General features: G+C 34.5%; 1 protein-coding gene across 6 annotated transcripts in view; it reads right to left on the bottom strand.

The window, feature by feature from the left end:
• Positions 1-11947, bottom strand: part of DCAF6 (DDB1 and CUL4 associated factor 6) — a 180342-nt gene that overhangs the window by 76602 nt on the left and 91793 nt on the right. For all 6 annotated transcript variants that reach the window (XM_010846012.1, XM_010846013.1, XM_010846014.1 and 3 more), the window contains exons 8-10: positions 10146-10239; positions 8778-8897; positions 6751-7011 (exon numbers count right to left, since the gene is read on the bottom strand). In XM_010846012.1, coding sequence (XP_010844314.1) covers positions 6751-7011; positions 8778-8897; positions 10146-10239 — 475 coding nt within the window. The remainder of the gene's footprint in view (positions 1-6750; positions 7012-8777; positions 8898-10145; positions 10240-11947) is intronic.

The raw sequence follows: 11947 nt of genomic DNA, 5'->3' as shown, positions 1-11947 counted from the left end.
ATTTACAACTGGCCTCATGTTTACATTTCTTGGGGCTAAAAAGATGGGCTTCAGGCTGGACACTTAAAATTAGACTCCTATTTGCATTTCCTGAGACGGGAGGTAGGTTAGATATTTACAACCAGCCTCCTTTAGAAACAGATATAACAACAGAAATTGGGTAAATAGCCTGACTGTCTCCTTGAGGACACTTTAGACAATAGCCATGGCAGAAACAGAGAAGGGCTAAACCCTGGTGAGGAAAAGATCAAGAGATCGAGTATTATCTATCCTTGGGGCAAGAGAAACATTGAGCATGTTCAAAAAGGCTCCTCAGGGGTCAAAAGGAGGGGGTACCAACCCATAATGTGTGATGCCACAGGACACCCGCTGGCCTCTGGGCTGGAAATCATTTTGGAAAAAATTGTGCACGTGTGTTGGAGAGGGTCCTAAAGAAGGTCAGATGTGGAAAAAGAAACCAGGTAATTGGCCAAAGATACAGACCTGGAAGAACTGCTCTACATAAATGATTTAACTTCCTCTTTAGGAAGTTAAATGTGCTCCTCCACATTAGGGAGGATCTCTCAGGGTGTGCATCTCTGCCTTACTTCAATTTTAACTAAACCATTTCTCTGCCTGCTCTCTCACTTGTGCTGTGTCTCTAATAATAAACTTTGTACCTGTTTTAACAGTTTTGCCTCCATGAGAAAGGCATTTTTCAATGGGGGCAAGAGCCAGGGAAAACTTGCTTCTAGCCAGGAGCCCTTGCTGGTCTGATGGTTAGGATTTCGGGTTTTCATCCAGGCTTTTTGTTGTTGTTGTTTAATCATTAAGTTGTATCCAACTCTTGTGTGTGTAGCCCGCCAGGCTCCTCCATCCATGCGATTTCCCAGGCAAGAATACTGGAGTGGGTTGCCATGACCTCCTCCAGGGGATCTTCCTGACCCAGGAATCAAGCCTGCATCTCCTGCATTGCAGATGGATTATTTACCACTGAGTCACCAGGGAGGCCAGGCTACACACATCCAATTCCTGGGCGGGGAACTAAGATCTCACTTCATGTCACCATTCACTGCTATCTCGGAAATCAGAATTGGTCATTCCTTTACTGATTTACAAGTTCCTCTGATCTCTTCTTTAGTTTCCCCAAAGTGTTCATTAACCTACTATTTCCAGTTTTTTCTACTCTCTAAATTGCATATATCTCATCTGACTAGACCCTGACCCTTTAAAGGAAACTGTACACTGGATTATCTGAGCTTTGAAAAGTTTGCTTTGCTATGCTATAGTACACAGTTTTTACTTCCCCAGGAATTTTTCAACATAAAGATTCTGAATAGATCTAAATAAATGTCAAAACCTGAGCCAAGACAGAAATCTGTAAATAAGCAGGAATCCACACATAAGTCATTATGTACTATCATAAAAAAATTCAATTCTCATGGTCTGCTGCTGCTGCTGCTAAGTCGCGTCAGTCATGTCCGACTCTGTGCGACCCCAGAGATGGCAGCCACCAGGCTCCCCCATCCCTGGAATTCTCCAGGCAAGAACACTGGAGTGGGCTGCCATTTCCTTCTCCAATGCATGAAAGTGAAAAGTGAAAGTGAAGTCGCTCAGTCATGTCCGACTCTTAGCAGGGGTCCATTAATTAGAAACACATGGATCCTCTAGGTGACACACTTCTCAAGGTGAGCCCCCCACAAACTAAATTTTTTATGTACTGATATTCCTTACCCAATCCAAAGAAACCACCTTCTCTTTCTTAAATTAAAATAAGACCAAAGGAGGTAATTAAAGTATAACACATTGGAATGACTGTCTCATTTAACACTCACTCATTACAAGAAGCTCCTTATCATGGGAAAAAATTACAAACAACACACAAAGGCTTAGTTTGAGAAACAACTAAAACTGATGTCTGACAGGCGTAGTTACTTTGAAATATTTTTAATAAATAAAATTATGAAGATTTCATTTTAACCTTATATAATTTCAGCTCATATTCATATCTTTCTAGTCTTTATATAGGTAATCTAATAACCATATTTTCAAAAGCACCATCTTTTGTTAAATATTCAAGAAAAGACCATGAATAAGAATCATAATGTCTAATCAGATTCTGTGCTATGTATATAGAATGTAGTTTCAAATAGTCTATGTGAATAAAAATAAAATTCAAGAATACAAAGGGTGAAGAAATTCAAATTTTAAAAAGAGAGTGACCAACTGACTTCAAATTCCACTTGAGTATATTATCTTCCTAATTCAGCTACAAAACTCAAAGTCAACTCAGCGGCCCCCTCTAGATATATTATTCTTCAGGTATGCACTTTATATATTCATGTCACTGTGGCTCCATTTTTTCTTCTACCCGTATTTATTTTTACCTGTCCTGATTTCATCATGTACCAAAATGATTTTTTACAAGTATTTCCATAAGTTACCATAAAATATTTCTGGAACAAAGTAAGAAAAAAGTATCCAGTTTTATGTTGTCTGGAAAGCCAAGGGCAAATAATGAATCCAAAAACAATAAATAACTGGATATCTATTCACAGCATCTTCCCTGCTGCTGCTGCTGCTAAGTCGCTTCAGTCGAAGATATCATCAAATTTGTGAAGCTTACTGGAAACATCCAGAATGAATGAAATGGAACTGAAACTATAAAGACTATCAAATAGCTAAATATATCTTACATAGGTTATATCAGCTTAAAGGACTTAACAGTATCTTTAAGAGGCTTATGATAGATAAAATCTCTTGTCTTTATGAGAGCATATTCTAATGAGAAAATAGTCATAAACAAATCAATAAAAAATAAAATAATTACAAATTCTAGTAAGTGCTTTTCAGGAGATAAACAAGGCTATACAAGACATAATAAAATTTGGGGGAAGGAAGGAAAGGAAGATGAATCTAGCTATGAGAGTTATATAAGACCTCCCTTGGGTGACACTTGAGCTGAGAACTGAAAAAAAAAGGAAGAGCCAAGGGAAGAGCTTCTCAAGTACATAGATCAGTAAGTCTGTTACAAAGACTCAGAATCCAAAAGAAAGAGGCAGAAGAAAGCTTGACATATTCAAGGAACTGAACTGAAATCAGTATAGCTACAGTGTAATGATCATTAGGAAGACAGAGTATGGCATGAAATGAGGCTAGAAAGGCAAACAAGGCACCAGCCATAAAGATTCAGTTCTTTTTCCTCTTTTATTTATATTTATAAATGCAATCAAAAGTCTTTGAGGAGTTTGAGATGGCAAAGTTACATAATCTGATCTAATATTTTAAAATACTCATTTTGGCTGCTGCATGGACAATAAAGTATAAGGGAATAAGAGTACTGGGTTGGCCAAAAAGTTCATTCAGGTTTTTCCATAACATCTTATGCAAAAAACATGAGAGAACTTTTTGGCCAATCCAGTAAGATGAAAAGAAGTAAAGGGTATCTTAGATATGGAGAAAACAGATGATGAATTGGGTGAGGGACATGAAGGAAAGCAAGGAATCAGTAACCCATAGTCTGTTAAAATAAGCAAATAAGCAGTAATTATAATTTACTAAGATATGAAATTATCAAGATTAAAGAGATCAGTGAGATAGGAAGGGTAGGAAGATAAATTATAGTTAGACATATTATACCCAAGATGTCCAAAGATAACCAAAACAAAGTGTTAAATAATCAGTTGGACACAGGAGTATGCAACTCAGGGTAGAAGATCAGATTGTCAGTATACATTTGGAGATATTAAATGCTCCAGGAATTGATATAATTTTATGAAGGACAGAGTGCATGTAGAGAACACAGCACAGGCTATGGGGTTCCACTAAACCATTGACAAATAATTATAGAATAAGAAATATCAACAATGGTTACTGAAAACCAGCCAGAGATGCTAATAAAAGTTAAATAGACAAAAGTGGTATCACAGATGCCAAAAAACAAAAGTGCTTCAAGAAAGAAGTGACAGACTGTGCTAAATACAACTGGGTTAAAAGAAAGAAGTATACTTTTGAGGCAAAATGGAAGTCACTAGTGACTTTGACAAAAAGTTTCAGTGAAAAAGGAAGTTAAAAGGCAGATTAGGGTTGGTAGGTAAATAAGTGGAACATGGTAAGAAAAAGGAGACAGTACATGTCAGCTACTCTTATGAAGAGTCTGATTATAAAAGGAGCAAAGACATGAGTCTAGAGGGGAATGTGGGACAATTAAGAGATTTTTTTTTAAGACAAGAGAATAATAGAGCATGTTTGAGGTGGAAAGGAAAAATTCAACAGAAAAGGTAATAATAAAGATGCAGGACAAGGAGCAAACTCCTTGAAAAGATGGAAAGAGATAGAAACTGCACTGGTTAGCTTCTGTTAGGAGCAGATACACTTCTTCCCACAATGTGACCACTTCTGTCATAGACAATGTGAGTACAGATGCTGGAAAGCTGAGAGATTCAAAAGTAGGAAAGTGAATGCTTTTTTCCCCCTACTATGAATGAAAGAAGGTTATCGGCTAGGGAGTAGGATGAAGACAAAGTGTAGTGCTGAAAGTCTGATAGACGTAAGGTATGACAGTTGCAGACTGTTCTAACACAGTGTGGAGTGCCCAATGAAGTCTGTGGTCACATAATTCCTCACGAACATTCAGTGACTCAGTTGCAGACCAAGAGAAGGCAAATAATTTGGTTCAATGAGATGGAGTGCTGCCCAGCAAGTCCCCACATTCCCACTGGGCCTCTCCTTCACCCCAGCAAAAGTGACAGAAGAAAAGGAAGGGACAGAAATGAAAGATACAAACACTTAAAATAGATATTCACAGTAAAAGCAAGAAGCCTACGTTTTCATTTTTTCTATTTCTATGCAAGACAGTAATAGAATGACACTCCCTTCCAATATAGGCAATTCCTACTACCCAAAAACCCATCTGGACTTAGAACTGAATAAAAGATTGAGGAAAAAAAAAAACCACAACATAAACAGCATTAAGTCCTTATTGTTAAAATGCTAAGGCCCATTGTCAAAACAATCAGAGACATAATCTTTAGATGTTACATCTAACATCAAATCATTTTCCTCAGTAGCAATACTATCTTGGTAACATGGAAATATTTCCATTTTCCTTAGTTTAGTCAGCCAAAATTCTTTCCATAATCTACCAGTCAAAAGTCTTTATCTTTCTTTGAAAACTTATAGACAAAAGTGCTAAGTAATGTTCGATGTCCTAGGATCATCACTAAAATGTTTTTTTCTCTTCAATGATTCAATGACTACAGTATCTAACACTTACATCAAATATTAAAAAGGATTTAATAATCTGAAATGCAGTACTAGAATGTGTTAACAATCTATGACAAAAAGGAAAAATGAAATTCCCTACGAAATAGTATACTCAGAAATGTGTTAAAGAAACAACTGCAATCAGTTAAGATTCAGTGGAACATGAAAATGAGATAGACAATCTTCTTGCTAAGCTGTGATCAAACTTACAACTGATCAGACTCTTTAAGATTATTCCCAAGAATGTTATCACTTTAAAAACTCTTATTTTTACCAATTTTACTTGTTTTCGAAAGCAAAATTTTAGCTGATTTTGTCCCAGCTTCCCAAACCCTCCAAATATGTTATTTTCCCATAACTTGAAATATTGTATATTTCAAGAATATACAGAGAATGTGGAAAACCCAATTGTATAGCTCATCTTTAGCTTATTTTTATAGGTAAATTTTACTCATCTATTATTTAATTGTCATATAACTGACTGGCTTTTATTCCCATAGAAACTGGAAATAAATTACCAAAACTGGGATATACTGATAAAAGTGCTTAATTTAAAACACCTCATATTTGGTGATCTGGTATCAAATTTCAGAGAAGCAAGAATAAACTTAAATAAAAATAAATAAATAAATAAAATTTTAAAAATAAATAAAAATAAAATCTGGCAGTTAGGAAAGCTGTTAGGAATTTTTCTTATAGGTTTTAGCTTAGGCCTCCCAGCTGTATCTTTAGTTGCTAATATTTTTATTATATATGAGTAAAATACTTCCTTAAAAATCCCAAAGAAAAATATGAATAAACATCTTACTGGTTATTATAATTACATGTATACAGTTCAAATGCCAAGTAAACTACAGACATATATGCTAGATTACTGATGTAAACAGTAGTACATTCCATGGAGAAGGGGTGTGTGAACATGAGGAATACTGAAAAGAAAATGCAATTTTAGTAGAATTTAGAAGTTGATTTTTTTTTCATTAACATCAAATACCAAGAAGACAAGGATCTGTTAAAATTTTTTTCATGTAAATAAAGGAGAAATAATTCTTTTGGTAAATTGCATATATAGATGACAAAAGACCACATAAAATTCACCATAAAGAATGTATTGAAAGTATTTCATGATTTGAAGAAAAATCATAAAAAAATAAATAAATACCAAGCAACTAATAATAACCAGGGCTATATCTTCACTAAAGCCAACAATCATTAAGTCAATACATTAAACTGTGTCTAAACACTGTCTTCTGATACTTACATTTTATAAAGAATTGTCTTGGGTAAACTGCATTTTCCTGCTACGTGATAAAATTCATACAAGTGAGGCACACTTGAATTCTGTTTTTAAGTTACATATTCATATATTACATGTCATTTTTATCATTTTTTCCAGCAAGAATAAGTTGATATAATTCAATTTCTTTCAAAATAACCCATTAAAAAGTTTTCATTATCAAAAATCATCAGAAGAATCACAGCCTATTTAAAGAATAACATCCTCACCAGACTGATGATGTGTACGGTGTCCAGATGCCTCAACAGGCTGCCTCTGTTCACTGTCTGGAGAAGACAGCAAAGAAGTAGAATGAGGGCTTTCTGTAGAAGATGATACCAAATGACCCTGAGTTGACACAGTAGAGGATGTAGAAGGCTGAAGAAACTGTTCATCTGGAGTATCTACTTCCATTGCAGTTTCACCCACTTCCAAATCAGTACTTGATGGGACCGTAGGAAGAGTTGAAACATCTGACTGATTGGTCCCACCTTCAAAAAACACATTGTAATACAAATTGAAATACTAAATGCTTTCCAAAACTAACTCCTCTAAAGAGAGATGTTCAAGAAATATATGGGCACACACATACATAGAGAAATAGATAATTTCAGGATATCAAAAGCACCCACTGGTGGTTTGGTACCTTAATCAAACATGCTAATTAATAGGGGTAAAAAACCTACCTATGGCACATTCCTGTTAACAATAATCAACCTTCCAAGCAAAATGCTCAATATCGCAGCTTTACTTAGACAATGCTAAGTAACAGCTTGCAAGATGCCTATAAATAATATCTTGTTCCTTAAGTTTGAAGATGATAATTCTGATTTAATAGATGGACAGGGAAACCTGGCATATGGCAGTCCACAGGGTCACAAAGAGTTGGACACGACTTGGTGACTGAACAACAACAATGAAAGGATAAGGGACTTATATTAATATATTTCCACTCTGTAACATAATAGTACCCTTAGGAAAATATTTAATGAAAAATTTTATTAACAAGAGTAAAGCTAAATTAGGTCAGAATGGGATTAAGTTCCCAATTCCCACTTCACTGGCAGCAGCGCTTTAGCCACTGAACAACATGATGCGATCATGATTTTAAAAGGCTTGAGTGTCTGCAATGTGTTGTGGCAGGCCTTGTGCTATCTGCAACAGAATAATTAAGAATACTCAATAAATGTTAAAAACTTCCCTGATTTTGCTTCAAATCCATATTATTAAAAGAAAGATACAGAATGAATTAATCAAGTTCATGTCTTAAAAGATGCTAATATAGAATATAAATTTTTTCCTTTAATTATCTTGATTTAAATATATCTTAGTTTAAATTTAAGCCCAAATGTGATAACCCTTAAGCAAATCCATAGTCTAAGAAATTTTTTTAAGTTTATATATGCAGAATTTAACAAGAACCATTTTTTTTTCTAATTTTATTTTTAAATTTTACATAATTGTATTAGTTTTGCCAAATATCAAAATGAATCCGCCACAGGTATACACGTGTTCCCCATCCTGAACCCTCCTCCCTCCTCCCTCCCCATACCATCCCTCTGGGTCGTCCCAGTGCACTAGCCCCAAGCATCCAGTATTGTGCATCGAACCTGGACTGGCAACTCGTTTCTTACATGATATTTTACATGTTTCAATGCCATTCTCCCAAATCTTCCCACCCTCTCCCTCTCCCACAGAGTCCATAAGACTGTTCTATACAGAACCATTTTTAAATGAAATTTAATAGAAATTTTCATTTTGGGACTTAAAGCAAGTAGGAATTAACTTTCATATTCCTGACTTTTGACAGAGATAGGTAACTTATCAAAGACCATAAAGCTGGAAAGTAGTAAACCAAAATATGAAAATAGGTCAGCTAATGCCAGAAATAGCAATTAATAACCACTGTATATAAATAACCAAAAGAAGAAACCATTCAATTACATAAAACTTACTTATCCACAGAGTTTAACCTACATCCACTCTCAGAATACATACAAATGGACTTACAAGGCAGAATATCAGATTCTCTTACTTTACTTGAGAAAAGCAAACAATGAGGGCTATGTCAAGAGGAACCTAAACGAACAATTATACCCAACACCCTTTGCCCTCTACTGTTCCACACAATACAATAAGAACTTTATGATCACTAAGGATATAAAACATGGTATACATTAGATAATATAAATAAAACTGACTTCAAAAAATAGTTTTTGCAAGCTTTCTGGTAGCTTTAATTAATAATGAAAATTACCTCTGGGTCGAGATCTTCCTCGTCCTCTATTGCTTTGTGCAACTTCGCTTGCTTCTTCAAACCACCTTGATAACATGTCAGACATTCTCTGCATCAATGACACATTGGGACTTTGCTCTCCTATGATAACAAAACAGGTCTTATCAGTGAACTTAGTTCTTTCATTAATGTAAAAACCTATATTTGAAGGCCTTTAAAGTGAAAGCAATTAAAAATCAAATTGCTTAAATAAATTATATGAATGCATATGTAAAGCTACTAGGGCTATCATCACATTTTATAGTAAATGTATATATGAATCACTCTCATCTGTATTTTGAGTTCCTCCTACATCTTTGCCAATCCTTAGTTACTTCCACAGTCCCACCCTTACCCCAACCCACATCTTTAGGCCTAAGAGTACACAGATAGGAAGAGCTCATGAATTTTAAGTTGAACAGATTAAAAACAAAGTATGACCTCTCTCTTAAATTTCCCTAAACTGAAGGTTTGCCCTCTCACTTAAATTCCCTTAAACTGAATTTATATTCATCATCATTTACTGCAAATTACATATAGTTGAAATTAACTGAAACCAGAAAATATTTTATCTTTTCCCTCCCCTCTTTTCTTCCTTCAAATATTTGAGTAGTCCCAAGGGCATTTTCAAATTTACTATCCCATCAAATTGAAACTGTGATAATTCTATTCTACAATAATATAATTTAAAATAAAAGCTGTTTTTGTATTTTCTATGAAAATAGAATTTATTCTATGCTTTATTACCTTTATATACTGTAGCTTTATATTTTAAAATATGATGTCAAATAATACAAACACTAATATATTGGAAAATATGCTTTTGATCTTAAAAGATTTCAGAAATTAGAATAAGACCCATTTATTATATAAAATCACAAACATTACTTTTATTTTAAATGTGCCATCTTAACACTCCCAAAGAGTAGTTTCTAATGCCTATCAAAGGCATCTGATAGGAGGGGAAAAAAAATTTTTTTATGTGCTCTTATAAAACTCTCAGATTGGAAACTGGGAGTTTTCAATTCTCTCTATAGCAAATACAAAGGCAAAAAAAAGTTTGATAATACCCAATCTTGCTGTGGCAAAAAATGTATTCTTAGACTTTCAGTGGGAATGCAAAATAGTATATACTTTTCAGAGGGTAATTTGATAACTATCAATATTAAAATTCACTTATCCAGTGACCCACACATTCCACTTTTAGGATTTCATCCTAAGACACACTTGCACAAGTTCATGTACAAAGATACATGTACAAAGATGTTTGTTACAATATCACTTATAAAGTGAAAAAATGCAAACAAGCTAAAATATTAATTTTTAAAAAGCTGACCAAAGTATAGTTACCATCTCGTTCTCGTTCACTCTCAGGCCTTGCTCGGGGTCCAGTATCTGACCAATCACCACGAAGTCTCAAACGTTTAACTGGAGGCTGTCGTAACTAAAAGATGAGAAGAAAACTCGTTTGCTGAATTCTTAAAGCACGCTGTAAGTCTAATAGATTCTTCCCATTTTTTTTTTTTTTTTACTTTATTTATTGAGATGCTAAATCAAAATACGGGGCTTCCCTGGTGGCTCGGTGGTAAATAATCCACCTGCCAACGCATGAGACATGGTTCAATCCCTGGATTGAGAAGATCCCATGGAGAAGGAAATGGCAACCCACTTCAGTATTTTTGCCTCAGAAATCCCATGGACAGAGGAGCCTGGCAGGGTATAGTCCAAGGGGTTAAAATAGAATTGGACATGACTTAGTGACTAAACAACAACAAAAAATCAAAGTATGAAAGACAGCCATAAATATCCATTGATGTTGACAGCCTATACTTAGTATCTTCAACCTAAAGACTGAATGTAACTTTAAAATCGTGTAAATGTGATATCAAATCCCATCATCTTTCAACTGACAAGGGAAAAGTTATCTAACTGCATTAAGCCTAAGTTTTCTATTATGATGATAAATATAGTGTAGGTAAAATAGCTACACACCTAATTGGCAATAGGAGTAACCATTATTTTATTATTATTACTGACAATACACTCTCTGGTTCTCCCCCCAGCATCTATTCCAACCTCCATTACTCACCTCAGTGTCTTTACTCTACCTTGTTGTTCTCATTCTCAGCTACTAACTTTTCCTACTACTTCCAAAAAAAATAAAGTCAGTTCTATAGAAATGATATCAATTTCCTCAATTTCATTCCATAAACTTATCTATATCTACTTTTTAATTTCTTCCAATCTTTCTCAGGAGATGGATCATTTGTTTTAAGCCTTATCTCTATTTGTGCTTTTTATTTCATTCCTTGAATAATTATTCTATTTCTATACCTACATTCCTCTCTTCTTTCTTGATTCTTCCTCACAATGTACTAAAGGTTCCTATCATTTCTAATAGGTAAAACACTGCCATTCCCTATTTCTATTCAGCATTTATTCTTTTCTCATGCTTTCTGAAGCTTTACTGTCAAGCTTCTTTTAAAAAGTCTGTATTCATTCTATTTTTATCTACCACTCTTCACTCAATTCACTGAAGTCAACTCATTTTTCCACTGAATTCTCACCCATATCACCAGTGAATGATCAATTGCTAAGTTCCATGATCAATGATAAAATGATCAAAAATCAATTTCCAATTTGAATGGCACCTTTTAGAGATTCTATATGATGTTGATGGTATCTGACACTCTTAATCACTCCCTTTAACTTTCACATTTTTAACATCTTTTTATTGATGTATAATTTACATACCATAATATTTACCCTTTTTAAAATATTTATCCTTTTAAAGCAGACAAATCAGTAGTATACACAAAAGCTATGCAGATACTTGTATCTCACTAATCCAGATCATTTTCATCACTCCCCACTTGCCCCTCAACTCACCTCCTGACAATCACTCATCTACTCTGTCTCTATGGATATGCTTATTCTGGACACATCATGGAAGTGTAATAATATAATATGTGGTCATCGTGTATTACTTCTTTCACTTAGCACAGTATTTTTCAAGGTGCATCCACACTGCAGCATGTATCAGTATTTCATCGCTACTTTTATGGCTCAATAATATTCTACTTTTTAAATATACCACATTTTGTTTATTCATTCATCAGCTGATACAAACTGAGCTCTTTCCACTTTTTGGC

Source organism: Bison bison, unplaced genomic scaffold (genome assembly GCF_000754665.1).
Source record: "Bison bison bison isolate TAMUID 2011002044 unplaced genomic scaffold, Bison_UMD1.0 scf7180017864229, whole genome shotgun sequence".
Taxonomy (NCBI): Eukaryota; Metazoa; Chordata; class Mammalia; order Artiodactyla; family Bovidae; genus Bison; species Bison bison.
The sequence above is the reverse complement of the archived record's forward strand: the minus strand, read 5'-3'. Positions and strand labels throughout refer to the sequence as shown.